At 40.0% G+C, this 25,801-nt stretch overlaps 1 protein-coding gene across 1 annotated transcript in view; it reads right to left on the bottom strand.

Moving 5' to 3' along the window:
• Nucleotides 1-19,632, bottom strand: part of LOC146967273 (SH3 and cysteine-rich domain-containing protein 2-like) — a 28,684-nt gene extending 9,052 nt beyond the window's left edge. Inside the window, exons 1-3 of the mRNA XM_085760994.1 lie at nucleotides 19,485-19,632; nucleotides 6,298-6,712; nucleotides 5,420-5,514 (exon numbers count right to left, since the gene is read on the bottom strand). Coding sequence (XP_085617120.1) covers nucleotides 5,420-5,514; nucleotides 6,298-6,712; nucleotides 19,485-19,568 — 594 coding nt within the window. The 5' untranslated portion in view covers nucleotides 19,569-19,632. The remainder of the gene's footprint in view (nucleotides 1-5,419; nucleotides 5,515-6,297; nucleotides 6,713-19,484) is intronic.
• Nucleotides 19,633-25,801: the final 6,169 nt, after the last annotated feature.

The raw sequence follows: 25,801 nt of genomic DNA, 5'->3' as shown, positions 1-25,801 counted from the left end.
AAAGTAGTTTGTAGGAGGCAGCGGGGCGGCTGCACTGCGGCTCCGTTGGGTCACTACCAAGAACATTTCTCTCATTTTTTTAACATGAAGCCGTGTTGTAGTTGTAGTTGTGTTTTAATCTGCACCCTTCAGATTATGGATGGCTGTAGAAACTGTTTCAGTGCCCAAAATAAATCTCTCAGACTCTGACACACTTTTCCATCTTGACGCATGTAGGTTAGATACCTGATATGATCCATTATGGTGCCAATAATACACTCACCATTAGTTTTAACACTGAATTCCATGAAGAAATGCCTCTCATTGCATTACGCTTAATGGAGTGTGAAAACTCTTTTTTGTCTCGTCTGCCTTCAAGCTCATTTATCTGCATGGTTGTGCGTACCGAGACACGACAAAGGTGTGCCTCTGTCACAGTGCAGATCAGGTACTGTACCACCTTTGATATCTGATTGTGTTGCTTTATTTAGCAGGCGGAATATGTTTAGCTACAGTACATGACTCATCAGACTGAGAGATAACATTACAAAGTCTTGTTTTTGACAGAGGGGCTGTGATAGATCTGATCTGTGTTCTGCAAATAGAAACGGTTTATAAAGATAGTATCTCGGCTTTATTTATCTCTTTTCATCTGGAAGTGGTGCATGTGCCATCATCAGACAAATGTGTTCAATCTTCGTGCCATCCTGTGGTACATTCAGTGGTTGAGCTATCTCCAGAAATAAGCAGAAATAAGACAGCATTTACATGGACATGTGCTATTTTGCTGACGAAACATCTCTCATATTCCACAAAGCCTATGAGAAATCATTGATGAATAATTTAGCCGTCGTCTGTCAACGATTGAAGGAAACACTTTCCTCCCTCCATCTGAATTTTTGAGCATTTAGCCGATTTATCATCACAAATTTATGACAGTTATAATAAAGGAATATATTCATGTGAAGGAAATAAATGGCTACCATGGCGACATGAGAGATATACTGTGGGTGCGGACTGTCTGAAAACTACAGAAGTCGTTCCAAAGTGAAACGCTGCTTTGAGGTACTGAGGGAGTGTGTTGGCTGCCGTCAGGACTGACAGCACAAAATCACATCTTTATCTCGATCACAGAGAGAAAAACTTCACCTCTACACCGAAGAGATGTGTGATTATATAAGAGTTGTATCACAGAAAGAAAAAAAAATTAATTATAATGTAGACTAACATGGTAACACTTTAGATTAGGGAACACATATTCACCATTAACTAGTTGCTTATTAATATGCATATAAGTAGCTTACTAGCTCCTTATTAGTAATTATTAAGCACATATTAACACCTTATTCTACATAGCCTTATTCTACCTCTATTACACCATGAATGAAGATTTTTCCTGATATTAACCCCTAATTATCGCTTATTCACTGTAAATTAATGCATTGTTGTTTCTGAATAATGATGTGAATAACCAGTGGGTTATTGGGGCCTTGTACAGGGGCAGTAGCACAAGAACAGTAATTCTTCCTTTATCACTCTGAATTACTATAGCATTAATGCATTAGTTTACAATGAATAAGCGATAATTAGGAGTTAATATCAGGAAAAATCTTAATTCATGGTGTAATAGAGGTAGAATAAGGTGTTAATACGTGCTTAATACGTAATTACTAATAAGGAGCTAGTAAGCTACTTATATGCATATTATAAGCACCTAGTTAATGGTGAATATGTGTTCCCGAATCTAAAGTGTTACCTAAAGGTGTTATGATATCTATCTACCATTTAGAAAACATATTTGCTGACATAAATGTGCTCTATTATTGATTATTTTCTTGATTAATGGGACTGACAGGCAGGCTGGCTGGATTAAACCGTTACAAAACTTTGTCGACTACGACTACCTTACTATATTATATAATTGTAGCAGCTCAGCGGAGACATGCAGCCCAGAGCCGAGAGTCTTGGAGTTTGTGTTGCTTTTATCTGAATATTGTTCATTATCCTTGTTTTAATCTGTTTGTCACAAAATGCTTCAGAGGAAACACAGGACACAAACGAAGTAAAAGATCTCTGTGTAAACAAACTTGGCAGATGCTTCACTCATTTCACATTATGCTAATTAATGAGTGATGATCGGCTTCATCTCCTCTGCCGGTGCTGAGACCGAACTGAGACAAACTAATGTGCTCAGTCAGAACTGGTAGTAGAATCATTTCCTCAGCATCACACGCCTTCGCTTTAAAGGGATAGTTCAACATTTTTTTTCAAATTGGCCCATTATCATAATCCCTATAGTTTTAGGAGTAGATTCTTACTTTTAATTGTCAGTGCAAGCTATTTTTAGAACAACAGAGTAACGTAACATTACAAGACGGAGTTGTTTTTGAGGCAAATGCAGAGACTGCTTGCCAAAAAACTGCCCCAGACGGGAACACACATCAGCAGTTTTGCATGAATTTACCTCTAAAACAACTCCGTCTCGTAACGTTCTGTTATTATCTCATAGCGTGGTGAATGTGCAGCTCACAACTTGTCCACCAGAGCGTTTTGGAGTTGTTGGATTGTGTATTTGATGAGTTTGATGAGGGAAACCAAGAAATCACATGAGCCTCCGTAGCGTAGCTCTGAGCAGCTCGCAGCTCTGCTCCGCCGTTCTAAAAATAGCTTGCACGGACAATTAAAGGTAACAAACCTACTCCTAAGACTACAGGGATATGTCAATGGCAATAGGCCAGTTTGCCAAAATGCTGAACTATCCCTTTAACATCAAATAGCCACTGTGTTTACATCACGGCAGATCGGTGATAGTGAGACGACATGTAATGTAAACCATCGTCCAACTCTTTGGACAGTTGAAATTCAGAGAAAGACAGACTGGACTCTGAGTGTTACTGAATACAACAGAGAAGACTCACACAAAGTCTAGTAAGGTGTGTGTGTGTGTGTGTGTGTGTGTGTGTGTGTGTGTGTGTGTGTGTGTGTGTGTGTGTGTGTGTGTGTGTGTGTGTGTGTGTGCAACTCTCCTGCAGCAGCAATTATTTTGTGCCGAGCTCAGCAGCCCTACTTCTTCAATCAAGCTGTAATGTAATACATCTTTAGGTTTAATTAACATCGATTACCAGAAGGTTGTCATGATTCCAAAGTAATTTAAAGCCGCTCGATTCTGAGGACGTTTTAAAACAATTGGTCATATGTGAGTGAGCTCAGCAACTGAGCGGAGCGCCAGAGGATCTGTAGTCATCGATATTCCTTTTTCCATCTTGAATTGTTTGGCTATGATTGACCAGAGGTGGAGGAAGTGCTCGCTCAGATCTTTAACTCAAGTAAAGTTAGCAAAACAACACCTGTTACATGGAAAATTGTTTATTAAAATCTTACAATAAAACTAAACCATTTCAAAGTAAATACCTCTTTCTTTTTGTTTGAATATTATATGATATTTTATTCCACCTGTGCATTCACCAATGCAGGAACTCATTTAACTACTTTATATGATGATTAGAGATTATACATTAGTTATCGAGGTGTTAAATTATGACATCTCACAATAATATAATTAGATTCTTATTGTTTCCTATAGAAATCAACCTGTATCAAGGGTTTTGTAGAAAATAAGTATGATAATCTTAAAAAAAACCTCTAACTTATCTCACCATAGAGGAAGTTGTAAGAAAATTAAAACTTTGATGGAGAGTTTGTGCGCTAAGTAAAATGTAAATCTATATAATAACCAGTTACTAAATCTCTCCAACTAATAGGATGAAGGAAAAAGCGAATGTTTGCCTGATGTATACTGACGCATAAAATAGGAAATACCCGAGTGAAGCGCAGGTATCTGAAAAGAAAAGAAATATCTATTGTGTCATATGCGTACTGACAGATTCACGGTTTGTCGCACTAAGACGTTCTGCTCCGACTGGTCTTCACTACGCTGCTGCTCTGTCTGGCCATAAGTCCTCCTGAGACTGTGGCTGGCATTTTGACTCAGCAAGATTCCCCCTCCAATCATATCACATGGATTAAATAATATCATCACGGAGGCTGAATATTTCTGCAGCACCATCGGCTTTAGTTTACAGTCTTGTCCTTTTGAGTTCACGTGTGTATGACCTCTAGTCCATATTTTGAAAATGGCACCTGGATAAATTACAGCGCTTTAAAATCAATCCAAATGAAATTTCACATGTAAACGATCTGCACACAAACGCAGTCGATGACGCACTTGGGTGTCAGTGACGCCCAAGACCTTAAGTTAGGTAGATTTATAAGAAGTAGCCTCGAACTCCATCCGGTTCCTGTAAAATGCCTAATCCTTGCTTTGATGAGTGTGCAGTGATCGAAAAGGACACTGCCGAAGGCTTGGCGAGAGCCCGCCGTGTCATATCCTCCAGGGATTGTGAGCGCCTCAAACACACTGAATTTCACACTGAATTAGCCAGACCAGCTGGTACAGGGAGATATTGATTTTCCAACAGAGTTGAGAGGAGGGTGGAGAGGGGAAAAAGGAAATGTACATAGCGCCCAGACAAGACAAGAGGAAGAGAGGAGGGCGTTATGTGAGAGGAGCAGCTCATGCGACAGGAAGGACAAAAAGGGCTGAGTGAAAAACTGTGGGGACCTGGACCACCGTAACTTTATCAGTGTCATCCTCCTCAGCGGTTTTTGTTCCTCTTAAGGCATTTATTGTATGGCCGAAGGATAATTTTATCCCATTGCTACTCTTTCACACATTCTCAGTGTCTTGGTCGACTTTGCAAAGCTCTGGTCAATCCGCATTCCATTTATAACCCCGTACCTTTGTGTGTCTGCTGGTTTGAAAAGGGATTTATCCTCTTTTAACAAGATGGGGGGCTTTGAGGCTAAGCATATTACCAGCACTAAAGGCTATGCCAACTGACTGAGAGAGACAATTACAGCATCCAGTTGCTGTTTAATTCTGCTGACACAAAGCATTCGGGCTTAGTCTCTGCCCTGCAGAGAACCTGCATTTCCTGTATGTGTTAAAACAAGTACACAAAATGTAAGAAAAAAAAATGTAATAAACTTTGAAAGATTTTTTTTTTTTTACCACAGTAAGCTGATTAGCCGAGTGAATTTAATTTGAATTTAATATTATTAATTAATAACAGAGCCAACCTGACCGGTAATTAAGCTTTTTATCCTAATGAGAGTTTATCCCTAAGACAGTGACAGAGTTGAGGAAATACAGTTATAAAACATGACAATAAGACAATATAATTTGCAAAACTGACCACTTTTGCGAGACTTTGAGGAAAATCTGTTTCAAACCCGTGTTAACATGAGATAATTGAACATCTCTGTGTGTTCCCATTTATGAAGCTGTTGCCTTCATGAAGGAAAAGGTGGAAGGTGGTGAAGGTGTACAGTACGGCAGTGAAACCTGATGACGCTGGAAGTCGGTCTCAGATGTTCTTACCTTGCCGTTACAGGGCTGCTGGGAGAGCTCCGATGAGCACCAGAGGTGGGCCGCCATCTTACAGGCTTTACAGCGCAGACCCTGCTTCGAGTTCCCTGCAAAGACACCAACATTTACTTTGAGATGTATAGCTCAGCTAGAAAACTACCAAAACCTCCATTTAAACCATTTAAACCCACAGTAAACTCCTACATTAGGTTTGCCAAGGATACAGACAGTGTTACCTGTGTCCCCTCCAGCGAGGTTTTATCTGTCACAGTTTGTGAGGAAAAACTTTTATTGCTGTACAGTACATGCTACACAATCCCTTCGATGGATTGTAAAGTTTACTTGTAGGTAAGCCTGTGCATATTCTCATTTGTCCAGGTCATAGTATCTCAAAGGAATTTTAGTCAAAAGCAACTGGACTTGGTTATTTGTCTAGGAAGACGTTTCTCATCCAAGAGGCCAGAGGTGTTTCAACATTATGAGTAGTCATTTTGGATTTCAGTTCTTATCGGTTTGTTTTTAGCTAACAGTTTAATGCAAAATATTAAATCTTTTAACGGCACAGCTGAGAAATATCCACATAGCAATGAAAAAGGAAAAGGCAATAAAACTCTGTGGGCATGACCACAAACCACACTGGGGGGTATTTCTTCAGCAGGAAATTGTCCCAATGTGGATCACTCTGAGTAAAGATGGTTAAACCACAAACATCATATCTAGATACAGTTTTCTGGTTTGTGTGACCTGACCATTTAAAAGCCACCATTTGCCCTTCACATTCGCCATGGGGGTGATTCAACAACACATCTGGCCAACATCTGCCTCTTTTTTCCATGAATTAAACCTTTCGATACATCTAAAACAGTCCTAACCTGGATTAACCGACCCACCTTGAATCATGTGTTTGCATCGCTGGCAGCTGGCGGGCCGACGGAAGACGTGCTCCTGGAAACAGTGGGTCTTGACCGGATGCACCGTCAGGGCCTGAGTCTTTGGCTGGGCTTTGGAGGCGACGGACAGCGAGGGACTGCTGATGGACGACGGCGAGTGCGACGACGACAGGGAAGGGTTGGGACTGATCGACGGAGACATGGAGGGAGAGCGTTCGTAAGCCAGGGGCGTCTCCGAGAAGAAGGGGGGAGGAGACGATGGAGGAGGCTGAGGCTGCGGCAGCGGCGATGGCGTGGTGATGAGGCCTGAGGAGGGTGGTGGGCGGGTTTCGCCGTTGCTGCGCTGGAAAAAGTTGTCCACGCTCTTGCTGCGCATGACTGACTTGAAGGACAGGGAGCGCTTCAGCCGCTGCAGCTGAGAGAAAACACAAGGATACTTAGATTACTTAAATTCATAGATACTTCAATTCATTTTCCAAGAAACTTGTAATACAAAAAAATTTTACTTTTCATGTATACTTTTATTGTGTGAAGTTTCATTGTGGTAGGAGTAAAGGAAAAAAAAAAAAAAGCTTATTCGGGTGTATTTTGGGCATATTCCATTAGTGTTTGGCTCATTTGCATATTCAAATTAATTTTCAAAGAAACTTGTAATACAAAAAATGTTACTTTTCATGTATACTTTTATTGTGTGAAGTTTCATTGTGGTAGGAGTAAAGGAAATAAAAATAAAAAAGCCTATTCGGGTGTATTTTGGGCATATTCCATTAGTGTTTGGCTCATTTGCATATTCAAATTCATTTTCAAAGAAACTTGTAATACAAAAATGTTACATTTCATGGATACTTTCATTGTGTAAAGTTTCATTGTGATAGCAGTAAAGGAAAAAAAATAGCCCCATTGGGGTGTATTGTCTGGCCTTATTGGCACCATAGACTTTATATACAGTAAATCAATCTTGGATTGATGAGAATTAAACATATTTCCCCAACTAGGATTTCTTAGGACTTTTAGTATGTTGTTCTGGACACCTCATAGAAATGATGTATGGTGAAAAACATTCTGTTAGAATTAGTTTAACTATTTTTGGGTCCAAGTTGAGCTAGACAACACACGCACACACAGATCAGTGATGTTTTGGAGTGTTAAACGCTAATTAATGATGTTATTTGGTGCTGTTTTGAAGCCAGTGATGTGCAGCAGAAACAGACTATGACCACAACATTAACAAATTATCGCCTTTTAAGTTGGCACTGCAAACTTGTTAGCAAACAGCTGCTTATTTTCCACATTCACACAGAAACATTGCCACCCAATTTATTTATTTTTTTGTAGGGCTGGCAAAAGTGACTCGATTCGTTAAAACAAGAGAAACTTTCCCATTAATTACTGCATCTCATGGACTGCTTGAGAAATCGCTCTGTTAAAAATCGGTCTGTTTGTTCTACCCTCTGACTGTCCTTGCCCTGCCGCGCTGCCTTCTGATCTTCCATCTCAGGCTTCACACCCCACCCCTTGTTCTTTTAGATCCACTGGAGTCAATACCCCTTAAAATTCACATTTGATTAGTTTTATTGAGCGGCCTGCACCTTCGCATTTGACGCTGTCAGTGATGCATGGCAAACATCGGGTTTATCTGTGACTCTACCTGCCTCCATTTCCCACATGCCTGCCATCCGGCGCTCCCGGCCCCAATAAAGGGGAACTGATAATGACAAACAATTACAGGGACTTAGGAGCAACGGCGCCCGATATATGGAAATAATAACTGCTGCTACGCTCGAGAATGGCCTGGAGAATGAGGGCAAGGCCGTAATAGGTCCCTCGGACAGAAGAGTACCTCTTCGATTTTCAAAGAGCTCATTAGCCATGTGTGGTTGTGACTGAGTTAAGGACGTTGTTATGAAAATCAGCCCCAAACCTACATCTGTTTATTTAGTATTAATAATATGTAGGAAAAACTTATGTTTTCTCTGCAGGAAAAAAACTGTACATACTTCTATCGCCATTTAATGTACGTTTTTTTTTATGTGTGCATCCTCATCATGTCTATTGCACCTCTGAGCCTGGAGAGCCACCACATCGCCCATCTGCACTGCCTCGCACAAAATTTGATCAATAGCATTGAGCAGCTTCCTCTTTTTCTTCTTTAAGCTACAGATTCACAGATGCCAATTAGTTTGAGTGATGAAAAGAGTCCTCTCTGTTGACCCATTAGTGAGTGCTTCTCATAAATGTTTTCTACAGGGAGCTGAGTCCATGCTTTCCTTAATGGCCTTTTCTTGGCTCGACTGGTGGCCCATTCAGTAATGGATGTTCCTCTCTATTAGATTTTTTTTTTTTTTAACTTGTCTTGCTTTGTTAATCTTCTCTATGGTGAAAGCCTACCTCTGCTTCAGTTCCAAGAGAACGGGAACAATTTCTTCAGCCACAAACTAGGCCACACATGGCTGATAATCAATAGGTTAATATACCTCCCTGAGCTTTTACAAAGATTAAAGAAACAAAGACATAAATGGGAATTTAAATAAGGCTGATGTGAACATTAAAATATAATAGTTCAATGCCAAATGTATTTTGTAAGCTTTAGATATAAATGGGCACTACTATAGCAGGAGGCAGTGTGCAACGTTTGGTCAATATCCATCAGTCGGTATGTTCTGCATGAATGAAAATACTAATAAAAAGTTACATGAATAAAATGTAAGTGGACGGTTTTACACACTTCAGAGCGCTTATTATGCAACAGCTTCTGTATCTACATGATCCCATTTAACCTAACCTATAAAGTTTATGCTTAAGTGCCGTCAATGAAATAGAGCAGCAAAAGTGTTTTATGACTGTTCTCCACGTGTGCAAAGATGCAGTATAATTTTTGCAGCCTGGCAACTGTTCTGGACACTTTCATGGTTTAACATTAGCCGAAGATAAAAATGCGCTACACAGCAGAGAGAATGCGAATCCTCGTCAAATTTTGTCCTTTTTATAGATGTTATTTTTTTTCTTCAAGTTTTGGTTTGGACCCTCACATCCTGTAGTCGCTCTCTGTACTTCTTGCTGTTCTTTTCTTTTCTTTTCTTTTCTTTTCCTTTGCTCATTTCTGCATTTCTGTCAACAACCACATCTGAAGGATGAACAGAAGACTGCCTTACAAAACAATTTGCACCGTTTTACTTCGGCACAACAACATTTTTCTTCTCTGTGGTTTTTACAGGTGTAGTGTTGTGCAGCAGCTGCACAGGATTACAACAGAAGCTCCACGGAATTAAATGTTTTCTCTTTAACAGAAAATACACTTTTTCCACCTCAAAAATCCAATAAGAAAAACTTGTTCCTGAATTTACACTGAATTTTAACTCAAAAGTGTTAACCCAACTTTACAGGAACAGTTGATCCATAATGTTTTTTTCAGTTTGAGGTATAAAAGCTTGAAGCCCAACCTCAGTAACACTGGGGGAAATCCTTATGTCCAGGTTCTTATGTAAAACCACAACAGAAAAGTGAGGACAGGTAAAAATACATGTGTTGTTGAAACGAATGCCTCCAACTGCAGCCTATCTGACAGACTGTTTTACAAATATTCTGCTCTCTAACTGGCTCTATAACTGTGCACTGTAAACTGAATTTACTGCATCATATATAGTAATACAGACCCATATCATCACCAGCAGAGGAGCTTTCATTCTGATTCCAGTGTGGTGAAGTGAAGCCCACAGAGTCTATAAAGCTTGTTGAAAAGGATGTGATCATAAAACCCGGGTTTAACCTGTGGTCTCCAACACATATAGGCACGTTTATTGAGAGAGAGAAGCACTAAATAAATCCATTCATTGATATTTCATTTGATTTACGTGCAAAGTACAATTGCTAACAGAACAAAAAATAATGAGAGCTGTCTGAGCCTCTGAAATTATGGAGCTACACGCACACACAAACACGCACATCACTATCTTAATTATCTCCTTGTCTTTGTGGTTGCTCTTATTATACATGTGTAGCTTTGTGTTATAATGTGTTAAGCATAGCTGCTAGTTAATACTGTGTTCTCTTACATCCCACGACGTCCTCCAAAAGTCAAAAGCAGAGTTCTAATGAATGCAAATCTCTATATTTCTCCGTTCTCTTGTGTCTCTGTAAGGTTTTGAAAAGTCTATTTATGGATCACAGAACTGGAGACCCATCACACTCTGAACTACTGACAGCAATTAGCTCATCACAGTGCGAATGGTGTGGCGTACTAGAACAGTCTGTGGTTTGAGGAAGAGGATGAAGCAAAGAATAAAAGAGAAGGAAAGTATGGTGGTGGTGGTGCAGGGTGAGGGGAGAACAGGTAAAACAGAAGAAGGAAATGGGAAAAAGAACATCATGAAAAGATAACATAGTCTGAAAATACCACATCGCCACTATCAACACTCTTGTCTTTGAAAGCCCAATAATGCACCGAGGCCTTTTCTCGATCACCGCTCTGACGGTGGAAAAGACAGAGTAGACGTGTCTGCCTTGTTCTTCTGGCTGTTTGAAAACGAGCACAGAGCGGTGAGTTGTTTGGTGAAGGCTTCTATAAATAGGCTGTTGTGAGGACTGCTTGGATAAATTAATGATTAAGAAGTGGGGTGGGTGCATGTTCACACAAGATGCCTGTGAAAGGCGAAAAGTCATCCAGCTGCCACTACGATGCAGATGCAACTCCTCTAGTTTTTCTACGCCGTCGTCTTTCCTTTTTTTTTTTTTTTACCAAACGGAGGAGATGTGGTGAGGCGACTGTTGACGAAAAGCACCGTGAGAGAAAATCAAATCTCTGTTAACATATTCTGTTCAGGTTAAGTCTCGTTGAAACAATTAAAGGGATAGTTCAACATTTTGGCAAATTGCCATAATCCCTATAGTATTAGGAGTAGTTTTGTTACCTTTATTTGTCAGTGCAAGCTATTTTTAGAACGGCAGAGCAGAGCCACGAGCTGCTCAGAGCTACGCTACGGAGGCTAATGGGATTTCTTGGTTTCCCTCATCAAATACACAATCCAACAACTCCAAAACGCTCTGGTGGACAAGTTGTGACCTGCACATTCACCACGCTATGAGATAATAACAGAACGTTACCAGACAGAGTTGTTTTAGAGATAAATTCATGCAAAACCGCTGATACACGTTACCGTCTGGGGCAGTTTTTCAGCAAACAGTCTCTGAATTTACCTCTGAAACAACTCTGTCTGGTAACGTTCTGTTATTATCTCATAGCGTGGTGAATGTGCAGGTCACAACTTGTCCACCAGAGCGTTTTGGAGTTATTGGATTGTGTATTTGATGAGTTTGATGAGGGACACCAAGAAATCCCATTAGCCTCCATAGCGTAGCTCTGAGCAGCTCGTGGCTCCACTCCGCCGTTCTAAAAATAGCTTGCACCGACAAATAAAGGTAACGAACCTATACTGCTATGACTATAGGGATTATGGTAATGGGCCAATTTGCCAAAATGTTGAACTATCCCTTTAACTTTCACAAAAGAAAACATATGTCTCCTCTCTGGAACAGGCGTCACAAAGATGATTTTATTAGTTCAAATTTACACGTGAAATTACTTTTTAAATAAATATTAGTTTCAATGTGAAAGCTATGTGATCTTTTAGTGTCTCTCTATTATTCCTATATGTATTCCCAGATCCAGGATGGTCTCCTGCTCTCTCTGCAGAAGCTTTATCTGCAGTTAGGACACAGCTGAGCGACTCCCCAGTATCTGCCTGCTCTCACACGACGACGACAGCACGGCACCTACTGCAGAGTTTTTCCTCGAGCTTCTTGTGGTGTTTAAAATGTTACTGGACTCGCAGGAAGCAGATTAAGCTTTGGTATTCTTCTCACACTGACCCCCTGCCTTGAAATAAAAGTGACCCCATTAGGCGCAGATCCAGCGGGACCTTGTTAGGTAAAAGTTCACCCACTGAAGCGACCTTTTGTGCCAACATAAAGTTGTAAGGCCTCGCTGCACAAGCTGCACTGCAGGTGATAGGGCTTGGAGCAAATTGATGACTTCCTGGAACAGAGTGAAGACGACAGTTTAACTACAGTTTTCCCTACAGAAAATATAACATATCCTCTCTCCTTCCATTTCTATGTAGGTCTATCTAAGAAGGATTTGGGGGATTTTAAGTAGCTGAGACATTTACAGTCTTCTCACACTATCCAAAAAGCACTGTGAGGAGTGAAGTTGTTATTATTGTGATTAATCCCATAGAAAAATGACAAGTATTAAAAACTACATTCGCATTGAATGACATTAACTTTGATGTCAGAAGAGTTTTAATTATATGAGAGGTTCATGTGCTCTTTTACAGACAAACTGCACTCCCCTGACTTCACACCAAATCAATGACATATCAAAGCTTTGTGACGGGACATATTATAGATTCTGTCAACACTATATCAAGAAAACTACAAACTCAGACACTGGAGGAGAATCATCTATCATTTGTAAGGGAGACAGGCCAACACTGATTATTTTTGGCATGCATTGCAGACTGCATACATCATTCACATGCATTGTAAAAGTTCCAAGCAGCTAACATGCTGTCGTATTTAGGTACTAGACGGTCACATGCTGGAGCAGTGAACAAGCTGCAGAGACTGGAGCTTTAACTACAGGTCATTGGCTTTGAGCTGACCAGTGATGATGTGAAGATTAATTCCAATTTACCAATCTTGCATTTGTAATCAGCCAATCAGAGCATCCCAAAAAAGCATTTATTTAGGGTTTTATAAAACAGAAAGCCTACCCGAGGTGTCCCTCTGATTTTTTTTACACTGCATGTTAATACAGACAAGGTGTGAATCAAGGTAAAATGTTCCAGTGCTTCCATCTTGTCACTTTCACAGCTCACTCTATGTACCTACCAAACATCAGGCTATTGTCTGACAGGCTGTTTCTTAGTGATACATGAGCCTCCTGCTAGCAAAGTCTCCACCGGCTCACCGGCTGTCTGCCCGAGTGTGCAGCAGCAAAAGGAGCTTGCATTTCCAAATCCAGCCCTTTAAAGGGCTTAACTGCACAAGGAGCTTTTGCAGTTAGCATTAGGTGACTGTCACAAAGACTCTTTGATGTTACACACAATGGTTAAAGACCAACACTCATTGGCACACTGACAACCAGTTGGTTACCTTTGATTAAATGATTGCATTTACTGTCTTACATTAAACAAACCCATAATAGTTTTTTCCTGTAGATTCTGTAGATAAAATACAGAAATCCAGATGTTTTTTTCGAAAGATCTCCTGTTTTTAATTTCAGCATTGACTTGGAGGCTTTTCTTTCAGTCATACTCCCAACGCAAAGTCCTTGGGAATCAACTAACGTACACAAGCACAAAGAAACAATAAGAGGTACAGGGTGTACGTACGATCATTATAATGGAATTCAAAATATAACCTTCTTTATTGATCCATGTGTTCAGGAATCTTTCTCCCAGACAAATGAGGGACGAATGTGAGAGGAGAAAATCTTCTAAGTAGGTTGAAATATTCAGTTTATAAACCAGTCTCACACTCAAAGAGAAAACATATTAATAATTCAATTTTATCTCAATGACTTGCCAACTGTGCGCTCTCGAAGAGTTGACAATGAAATTACGTCATAGTTGCTAGGCAACAGACGGCCTTTATGAATGAACAGGTGTTGATGCAGTCAAAGGTTGTTCCAAGTTTTTTTTTCAAGGTGACTCTCTGGAGATCCGAACTCTAAGATCCACTCTAAAACTTTATTTCCCCGACTGCACTACATCAACAGAGAGAGAGAGAGAATACCATCACTGTCACTGAAGCAGCAACCAAAGGTCAGTACTAAACAAAGGACTAAACAAAGTCCATACTTACTCCCCACAGACTCCGCTCTTACCCTGACACTGCACAAGGGACTCTGCTGGATCAGCAGCATTTTAGATCTCAATCAAGGACAGTAATTCAATGGCTTCACTATTAATCAAACTGTGCTGGGTCAACAACACTGGACACACGAGTAGAACAGTCAGTGACGCTGTAAAGTAAAGTTGGTTTTAGGCTTGGGAGGTATTATGGTAATACCGTATACTGCAGGTGTTCAAAAATAGCAACGTTATCAGTTTCAATACCGTCATAAAAAATGCAATGCACTTATATAGGAGATAAGGATTAAATATTAAATAAAAGTCATTTAATGCGTAAAATTGATTATATATGTCCAGTAGCACTTATGTGTGGTTGAATTTTCAGTTAGTTTAATATGTTTTAGCCTACTTTTTTTTTCCTGACCAATCGACCTATGAGATTTTGGTCTGCTAATGTTTTTTTGGTTGACCAGTGCTTGGTCGACTATTTGGGGGCAGCTCTATAGTATTCAGTTTCTGAACAGTGAAGACACAAGCCAACAGTTTAATGCCACCTGAGGCTTATGTCATAATTTTTCATTAGTCACGGTAATACCGTATACTGCGGTGAAATGTGGAGGAAGTTTGAAGGTATCAAAATTTGGATACCGCCCAAGCCTAGTTGGTTTATCAGCTCGCCTTCTTTCATGGACGATGCAGCGTTCAGGTGCTGCAGGTCTTTGACTATTTTCTGTAATATCCCATCTCTCTCTCATTGTGTCGTTGTTATCTCCTTCAAACTGCTCGTCTGTTCTCAGAGTCTTGACTACGGTTTGTTTCAAAGGTCAGCAGTACAAGTCAATCATTGTGACAGGCGAAACACAAACATATCATGGTCTGTCAGAAGTTGGGCGAGTGACTGATGTATCTTATGCCGCTAACGGCGATATGGAGGGAAACAAGCAGAAGGAGGCTGAGCAGAGGCTTTGTTCGGGAATGTCATCTACACATGGTGTGATCACATGAATAGCACAGAGTAGATGCATGCTGGCACACATCAGCAAACGTATTAAATTTTACGCTTAGTTACCTACAGTACTGACACAGGAAGAGGAAATGTGTCACAACTGTTAACGCTCGTTCAAATCTTATTTGACACAGCATCATTTTCCAGTTGTACAGCTTAACATCTGTGTAAAATTATTTGTCTCGTGAACTGTAAAAATATCAATTTTACATTTGCATAATCATCACAAGTCAGTAAAACTTTAAGAAAGGTGTGAAATAGGATCTTAATTAATAAATAATATAGTTTGGCAATGGTTTTAAACAGTTTTCATCCTTTCAAAACAGTGTGCAGAGCCAGCAGACAAAGTTAGAGAGGAAGGAGGAAAGAAGAGACTCTTGAAAGATGAGGAGAGGTTAAGTGTAGGTGGAAAAAGAAAAGGTTTTGGTTTTAATTTAAATGGGGCAGTCAATGGAAAAGAGATAGGGGATACATACTCTAAGTGTGGAGCAAGAAATTAATTAGATAAGAGGAGAATGGATGCTGATAGGAAGGTTAGTGAGAAAAGAGAGCTCTGGGAAGAAAGTGTGAAGGGCAAAGCCAGAGAGAAACCGTTACCATCATTTTCACCTCGTAAAAATGTCTTTGTGTTGGCTGAAAACGTGATGGGCCGTGTGAAGACCCTGCGGACCGGGCCGCAGCACCACCTTGCACTATCAGCATTTAAACCCACTGTCTCTTGTGAATAATAAACTTTATGTAGCTGCAGATTCTGCCAACATGTAGCTTAAATGGACCGGTTGACATTTGGGGAAATATGCTTAATCACTTTTTTTTTTTTTTTGCTGAGAGATCACTCTCGTGTGCATAAGGTAAATATCGAGCAATAGCCTGAAGCTGGTTAGCTTAGCTTAGCATAGAGACTGGAAACGGGGAAACAGCTAGCCTCCGTCTACAAAACAAGAGCCTCTTACTTACACTTCCAACTGACTGGAAGAAAAGAGTGAAGATAAATGGACTTCTGTCTCACCGAGTTTACTCACGAGCCGTCTTGTTGGGGTACAACGTTTCAACACTTTTATATCCTCTACAAAAAAAAGTACGTATAAAAGTAAATAAAAAAGCAGGACCATCCTAAAGTATGCAGATGATTGTCCTACTGTTAATGATGAAGTGGTTTGATGAGTCCAATTTAAACATATCCAAGTCTTTTATAGTCTTTACATCGAAGGGGTGCAATGACAGGTTTGACATTTTAATTTCGTTGTACATGTTACAATGACAATAAAGGATATTTTATTCTATTCTATACTACATTTACTGAGACAGTGGTAGTTTAGAGTCTTACAAATACCCTGAGACAATTCACACAAACTTAATTTTGAGGCAAACTAGCTGTGCACCGGTGTTTGTTTTATCGTGGAAACAGTCCTTACTCTCCTGTGCTCTTGTTCCATTTGTTCAATCAATTTTTTTTCTTTTTAAATCAGCATGGTTTTGGAAACCTTATCTTTAAAGAGCAGGAGTTCTCTTATCTGACTTGAATTGTTAAATGGTTTTGTTTGCTGAGTCACAGCCTTAACCAAACATCCCCCCATTCAACAGACAGATAGCTCGATTGAATTTCAGCTTCTTCGGTGTCGTCTGAGATGTGTTTAAGATCTTTTTACTGCAAACCAAGCAGGTGTTTATGTTACAAAGTGTAAAAATGACAATTTGCAGTGAATAGGAGTTGTGTATTGGACCGTTTCTTGATCAACTGCTCTATTGTTTACGCAGATTCACTGAGCTTTAGATAGTGCTCGTCACAGTTGTTGTTATTTCCAGTCTTTGCACTTAGAGAGTTGTGTCAATCTTCTGACCCAACTTTCAACAAGAAAAAAGTGAATTAGCACAATTATTCTTCTAAGCTCTGCATACTCCAAACTTTCTTTGTCATCATCACATTTTACCACATGCCACTGAATGCAAGACGCCTGAACAGGATCTGCTCAAAGTGAGAGTTAGAGAGAAATGATAATACTATTGGAGCTATCACCTTGCCTGTAGGTGGAGGAGGTGGAATAACTATCCATCCTCTGTCACGGTCTCTATTAGAAACACTCTAGAAAGCTGGTGGGCCCACTTAGCTCTGTAATAAATACTCTGAGAGCCGAGGGACGGCAGAGAGAGACAAGGAAGGAGAGGAAAGTGAGCGATGAAGGAGAGCTGCTGAAGAGACGAGAAGGATCGCAGGAAGAGGCATTAAGTGGAACTCAGAAAGAATAGGACACGGACGCAGAAGAGGGAAAGCAAGAGGTGGAAATTGTTACGAAACAAATACTGTAGAGCGATATGCAGCGAATTGATTGCAAGTGACAGAAAGAAACAAGTGAAGCTCTAGAGAGAGACACCCCCGAGCAGACTACTATAAAAGAGACCTTAGTTGTAACACATATTTGATCTTTCCCTCCCCCTTTTCCCTCCTCATCCTTCTTCTTGTGGGATGTGAAGCGGTCGCGGCTGCCAGCAGGAGCTTGGCAAACACGGAGCTACATGGCTGACGCAGTTTGGTGGATTGTTTCTTCCCAGTTCTGTTTTGTCTGGACAGCCATTTGTGTGAATTATGACCAGGCCCCTAGCTAGACACAGCAAACATCTGCTAGCTGATTGGCTCATAAATTCACGCAGCCCCCCCCCAACGCCCACCATCCATTGTGTTGTCTGTAGTCAAACAGAAACAACACGAGGCCTGCTCTGCCAGGCTTGTTCCAGGTCCCTGTGGCGATGACTGGCGAAGGATTGCCATAATGTGATTTCTTGCTGTGATTGCGGCTGCAATTAAGGCTGTTCTGAAACTCATTTTGTAAAAAAAAAATAATAATAATAATGGCGGCAATGCTGGAGATTTAGGTCAAGTCAGAAAATGAGTGGGCTCAGTCTGAAGTTTAGTTCAATTCTGTTTTTTGTTGTTTTTTTTAATCAAGAAAGATCAGTCAGCAACAAAAGGCCCATCTTTTTTTTTTAATAGTTCATTATGGTGCTGAGGTTATTTATACACCTCTCCATTGCCCTGGGACACAAGAACTCCAGGCAGCCTAAACAATACGGTGTCTGTCTGCTATTTTGCACTAAGTTAATTGAAAATTTGTCAGGAAATATGCCACATTAAAACACATTGTAACAGTTGTAATGTGGGTCGTGTTAAGGTCCTACATTGAAGGAGGTAAAATTTAGTTTTAGCTTTAAATCATACTTTAATTTAGTGTCTAAGTCCCACTGAAACATCACTTAAAATGAATAAAAGGCTTAAACAAAAGTATACTAGGATCGGTGACAAATAGGCATTCACCATTTATACAGTAGATCTGAGATTCAAAAATGTAACTTTCTTTTGCCAACAACTGGTGCAGAAAACATGACGGCTTTCTTTTGCCATCATGGGACAGTGTGTAGTCTTGTGATCTGAGATGGGGATCAAATAATGCAGTTTTAAAAAGTATTCCTGCCGCAACTCTGATAGTACTAAATAACATTCAATCAGAGAAGCAGTATTTAAAAGACTGTGGAGAGAGATTAGAGAGAACCAGCTCCTGTTTTTGTTTTTTTTGCTTCAAGTCCCACAGCAGGTTATGCTTCTAACATGTTTGGCCTTATTTGCCTTCTGGTGGTCCCAGTGGTTTTCTCAGTGGAGGAGATGCAAGGCCACCACCACCAGCCTCATCACTCCTCTGCTGGGACGCTGTGAAATTAAATCTATGTGCACAAAAGCCTACAGGTACAAAAGTAGAAATCAAACTGCAGCCTCTTGCATGCACACCATCTGCATTGTCCACCTCTGTCTGAATTTCTTTAAATGAGCTGCAGACAGTCAGGGGATGATGGTACTGTAGTTAGAGGTGTTCATTTCAAACACCATGCTCTTTTGAACTGTTGCCTCAAACACACAACACTGTGTAGTGCAACCTCTACACACGCCACAGAGACAGACAAACAAACACACGTACTGTAGCCTACACATGCACCTTCACCTAATCTTTGCCCTTTAACTCTGAGGTCAACGTAGTTACAAGAAGTAAATCGGCTTAGGGTTGTTATGCAAGACATGCAGCCACTTCAGAATTAGCTTCGTGGGGGAGAGGAAACTACTTAGATGAAGCCGCAAGTCGGGATTCCCATGATAAAAATACTTTCATTTACACACACAGCATGAGAGAGAAGCGAGTCCCAGACATAAATAAAGATTTCATATGTTTAAAATTATCCACTAAAACTTACATTCAGCCTCAGAAAATACAAATATCTCTTCGTTTTAAGCAAGATAGAGAAACAGCAAGGCTCCATATCTGCACAGGTGTGTTAATTGTTACCTTTGATTCAGGTTGGCTGGGCACGGTCGCCTGGGGTCGGTGAAGGTTTTGTGGTTCATTCTCCTTCTCGCTGATTTCCGTCATCTCGGATATTCAAAAAAGAAAAGAAAAAAGAAAGAAAGAAAGAAAATGCTCCTTCAAGTTTACAAATTGATAAGTCCACTTCGACAGAGCAGAGGAATGAGGAAACTAAGCTCACAGATGTTTTTTAAACATCGCTACAGTCTCTCATCCAGAGCTAGTTTCGACTGTCAAGGCATTTTCCGTCGGCAGCAGCAGCAGCAGCGTCCATCTGGGGATTTGTTTCTAAGTGAAATAATAAGATATTCCGTCGAAATGTTGCCTTCTGTTTTCCGCTGCCAGGCTCTAAATTGTGCCAGAGCAGCTAATTAATTATAAACGTGCATGTTGTGGAGGTAAATATCCAGTAGCAGCAGCAGCAGCAGCACTTGTCTCCGCCGCCTCGCGCCTCTCTCATCCACCAACCGGCCACCAGCGTTTTCCTCCCCTCGCGCACGCATACACACACACACACACATAAACACACAGCAGCACTCACGCGCGCTTCTCTACAACAACTTTGATTTCGCCGTTGACAAAGTGCTCGGCTCCACCTGATTGGTCCACACGTCTTAAAATAGCGCCGACCAAGGATGCGGTGAAGCGCGTCCTGATTGGCTGAGACCGCGATGACGCTCGGATGCTCGCGGGGTGGTGGATCGAGTTGCAGGTGTATCAACCTCAACCACCAAGAGCAGATGAGTATGATGAGATCCAAAAAACTTCAGCAATGCAGCTGTAAAAGCGCTGCTGCTGTTTACACCTGTAATAAATAGGACACACATAACAATATGAATATCCTAACAGAATGTAACTCAGCACATTTAGTAGAAAATTTAGTCACATTATTTGAATTCCTCCTTTTATATTTCTATTTCCAACATTTTAAGTGGATAATGATAACTTCACAGTCCACTACACTTATTTGAAGGATAAATGGGCATGTTACTGTGGTGTGTTTCACCATTTTGGTGGTATATTTACATGGTTTATTGCTACTTTTATATATAATGTCTGCCTTCATCATGTTTCTGCCCTCATTTTTCCAAGTTTTCCCAATAACTGACAACCAATCTGAGTAGCTTTACTTGTTGAAAAACATAGGAACAGTAGCCTACTGCAGCAAAGAGATGTAAAGCTTCCTACTTAGATGATCATCAGTCTCTACATTGATTTAATGTCTTTCTAATGCATGCTGAGTTGTAGTTTGTGTTCACTGTGTGCAGTCATGTGAGTCTGATCTGATGGTGGTGGTGGTCATTTGGCCATAATTCAAGGATAACTTGAATTAACCTGTAATAGAATGACACTAATACTGCCCTATTAAATGAAAAACAAGTCCTTTTAATAGTTTACAACTGGTTTATTTGTCTCTGGATATTACTAGAGCAATGATACCATGGTGCATATACTAACCGGTTGTGTCAATAATGCACATGTCAAGAATAACTCCCTTTAGCATTAATACTGCTGCTGAAATTGATATCAATTCAGATTAAAATTACACTGAACAATATCTGAGAGCCATAGGTGATTAGATGCAACAGTTCACAAAATAGAGCATTGACAACCAAGCAGGAGCGGCTGATTCAGCACCAAGGACAGCTCCTCTCTGCCTGCTGCCTGCCTTTGAGTGCATTTGTGTCTCTCTCTCTCTGTGTGTGTGTGTGTGTGTGTGTGTGTGTGTGTGTGTGTGTGTGTGTGTGTGTGTGTGTGTGTATGAGTGTGTGAGTGTGTGTATGTGTGTCACTAATTATCAGCCTTCCTTGCATGTAAAATTGCACATGCTCCAAATTATGTTTATTTTTAATGATAGAATCCCTCTCATCACACAGGCATATTTTTTGCCTGTTACATTAACAGCTTGTTTACAATATGAAGTGTTTTCCACCACTGTGAGCTAAGTATAGAACAAAGAAATCGCACTGACTACTAATGATTTCTGTTTCTCACCCAAGCAGATAGGCTATGTGGAAGTTAACAGGATGATTTTATCTGTGCACTTCTTTTTTTGTTTTAAATCTGGGGTGTAAAATTTGAGTATAGACTTTCCTCTAACTGTTGAGAGGCACATGCACAGAAAAGAACAGCTCTTTACACAATGACCCAGTGTTTTGGCCTTGAGCAGCGTGACAGTGCAATAAGAGCCTCTGCCATTCTCCGTCACTGAAACAATAATGTGTTGCAGTGCAGCAGGTAATTATGCAAATGAAAGACCATCTTACTTTTATCATAAATGCATAAAAAAGACAGTAAGGACTTATCAAGGGCTTCTCGGTGTAACTGTGTGTGCGAGGCAGAAGCAGAGCTACTATCAGCTTTAAAAATTTAACTATAAGTGAAGGCAGTGTGTGATCTACTATACTACTAACCTAGCTCTAACCCAATACAGCTCTTGGTATGCACACAGTAATTTCCTATATGTATTAGCATTTGTTTTTGTGTTCATTTTGCATTGTCAAAACCACATAAATGTTTAGTGTTGTGCAAGTATTCAATTGGCTGTCTTCATGGCCTTTTGTGTATGATGAAAACACATTTCATAACTGTTGGTCATTGACAAACATCACAACACAGCATCAATCTTTGACAGCAAAGCACAAAGAAGACAAACAACAAGAAAAAAAACAGTGGTATCTTTTTGTCTAATGTCATGTTGGAGCTCTAGCTAGTATCCATTTTGCAGCATCATCTTTTATTAACCGCTTGGGGGAACTTTTTTTTTTTTCTCTCGCTCTACTTACAATACACCTCCCTCCATCCTTCTATTCTCTCACACATACTCAAATACAGACACAGACATCAAGCTGTGTTGGACGTACTTACAGTACATGAGAACAGTACAAAAGAGATAAATATAACATTTTTCAGAGATAAACATTGTCACATTGGCCACAAAAGGTTTAATTAGCAATAAAGAAAAACACATATAACACAACATGGTTTTAAAAACTCATTAGAAAAATCATTTACATGCCCTGAAGCTCCAGGTGTCTTACTGAATTTCTGTCACTCGCTATATACATTGCACCAGTCATTGCACTTGCCTCTCTCTTTCTCTCTCTCTCGCTATGTAAAGTGGAGAGCTGCCAGGAGAAAGAGTAGAGGATTAGGGTCCCATCTCTAGAAGGCACATGACCTGATATGACTCTATTTAATCTCCCCATCCGCTTAAATTAGCATAACGCTGTTCTCTTCTGTGCCTCTCCTCCCCTCCACTCCGCTCCCCTCCATCCATCCTCCCTTCTTCTCCTCTTCTCTCATTTTGAAATCCATCACTCCACACACAGTCCCTCTTGTTTGCTCGTTATCGCCTGTCCTCTATGCCAAAACTTTGTCTCCCATCTACTTCCAGTGGAGAAGGAGCCACCACGCAGCGGGCAGTCCGGCGGCGAGGCAGCTGACGTCAGCTGTTTCTCAGCGCAGGGTGGTCAGAGAGTTTTTTTTTGTTTTTTTTACTTTCAGATGATTTAGTTTGGTTCTGCTCATGTTTTGCTTTATCTGGAGTCCAGCGGATTCCCATGTGGTGTCGTTTGGCCACAGTTCAATGCGCGGATCCCTCCTAAAAGTGATAACGGAGGAAGAATGGGTTGCAGTATCTATCTAAATTTGAATGAGGTGTATACCTATGTAGCCATAATATCATAATAATAAAAAGTCCAAATGTTTTATTCATCATATGCATTAATACCCCACTGAGAGAGACATAAAGGCCATAATTATAACACAGTACTGGGGGAGTGACCTTGCTAATGCAAATATTAGTTATCTCTAGATCATCTTGTCCCCAACTTCAAAAGAAAGTGCAGGATGAAGTGTGTGCACATCTCACCTGGGGCTCTTCTTTCCGTCTTCCCTGCATGGCGCCAACAGATTTTATGAAACTGCAATTATAACCACAGAATTCATCTGGGTAACATCAAGTTGTCATAAATGCATCAGTCAGCTGCTGACCTTGGCAACTCACATATGGCACTGGTCTCAAAAGGAAAATATCCTGACAGTGTAAAAAAAAAAACAAAAAAAAACTGTGATGTAGTGATAAATGTAAAGGTAGAAGGTAGGAGTGGAGCTTCATAAACCTGTATATATATAACATAATTATTAACAGCAGGAGGCAATAACTTAAAAGCTACAGTAATGTTAGTGACTTTGGTTCACAGACAATTAATGTGTTGAGTGCAGAGTAATACACAGGACACAAACTACAGGAAACATAGCATAAAAACATGGGACATGTCAGAAAGTCAAAACACATTCAACAAGGATGATTGTAATACATATAAATAGTGTATGTAGCTATAAATAAATCAGACGATCACCCTCATTTACATCACTTAATGCACCCACAATCCTGACTTTAGGCACTATAGGAATCTAATTTAAATGCAATATAAAACAACCAAATGTTTTTTAGTTCTTTTTTAAAACTAATTTTTGAATATAATGAGATTGTACGAGTGAAATAGGTTTTTATCATTGTTTAAAATTCTTCATGCAGCTTTTCCTGTTGAAGTGGCCTTTATCTTTGCAGGGAGTTGAGTGGTGGTCAAAGGTCAAAACTCAGTTTGACACATAAGATCTTCTTTAGAGGGTTTTGTTAGTTCTGCTCAAACAGTTTGGTCCTTTTCTCTGCTTTAGCGTGGCAGCTTGAGTCTATACTGTAGCTACAACTTGAATAAAACACCTAAATCTCCCACCAAACTGTCGGTAGTCGAGTTGCACTGATTTTGACAAGGAGGAGGAGGACTGTTGTTGGCCGTGTGCCAGAAACTTTAAAATGCTCACATCCAAAACACACTGTATGACTCAGATTGTGATTATAATCCTGAGTTTGGCTGTGACAGCTGATTTTCAAGATCTTGGGGGAGTGAGAACGGGTTTGTGTGAAATCAGGCAGGTCACCGAGGACAGTCGAAACAGTTTATCTTGTCGTGTGCAGCAAGGATGCAAATCTCCTGCCTCCCAAATTGAGCCTCGGAGCAGTCGGAGCTGTTACAGTCTCAACATCGTGACTGGAATAGAGACAAATCTGTTCACAATCCTCTTTTTTTTGTGGTTGTATGGTGGAAATGTGAACAAAACCAATCATTAAATGTGCTTAAAGTGTGTCATACTCAGAAAGTTGTCAATATTGCTCTTCAGTTTGAGTATATTATCACAATATTTGATCAAATCTGAGTATTTTGATCCATTATAAACTTGTCCTATTATGTACTTAATGATTTAAAAAACAAACTTACCCTAGATGCAACTCTACATTATCATTGCATCCTGTAGCTTGTCCCTTAAACACATTTTGATTAATTACCATTAGTCAGCAGTTTTTTTTATTGTGACTTGAGTATCAATTTGACTTGACTCAACGTCCATAGACTGAAAAATTGATACACTCAATGTTAAGTGGTGGAAATAACAATGTTGACATTGACATTGTGGTGAGTTGCCAACAGCAACAAGTGTTTTAAGCAAAAAATCCAAAAGCTACATATTGTTGTTGTCTCATGGGCGCAAAAGAAAAAAAGCTGAAGTCACTCAGCCTTACTAGAAGCTGTTGTAAGCCCACTAGGTGGAAAACGCGTGTTATTCTAAAGATCCTTTTCTATTTAAATGAGAAAGCTTAATTTAAACTCTTTGATGTAATGAACATCCACAGATCCCTGCTGTATCTGGGTCAAACGTTAACCTACTAATTCCTGATAGGAGACAAATCTCTTTCATGATGTAACAAGCAAACGTTTGCTCATGTGCGAAAACAGCCTTGTTTTTTATTTATCACTTTGAAGACTTTTTCACCATAAGCCCACTCCATGTGGAATACATGGCCCACTTTTTGTCCGCATGGATTTATTGTGTGTGTATGTGCAGTGCGTCTATGTTTTTCTATTACTATTATTCAGATGTTCAGCTTTTTTCATGACAAGAAACTTTTTTTTTTTTTTTACAGTTTGTCAAAATCCAATGACAACGTGAAAAACTGAATCCCTATTGTAAAGCTGATGACAGACCCCTTCTAGCAGGGAAGCTGTGAATTATGAAATGTATTAAGGCGTGAGCTAACGCAAAAAGAACGGTGTGATCAATCTCTCAGGGTGTCCGAAAAATGACACAACCAGAAGAAAAAGAAAGATGGAGCTTTATCATTTGCAGAATTACATATATACAAAAACCCTCATTAGACACTTCTGACCACAGAAATAGAAGAGAAGATGTGAGCGTTACATTTAATAGTGAGATAAATCAAAGATCGAGTCTTG

This window comes from Trachurus japonicus, chromosome 19, assembly GCF_045865225.1.
Source record: "Trachurus japonicus isolate A0001 chromosome 19, Traja_1.0".
In the NCBI taxonomy this organism is placed as follows: domain Eukaryota; kingdom Metazoa; phylum Chordata; class Actinopteri; order Carangiformes; family Carangidae; genus Trachurus; species Trachurus japonicus.
This window is presented reverse-complemented; position numbering and strand designations above follow the sequence as displayed.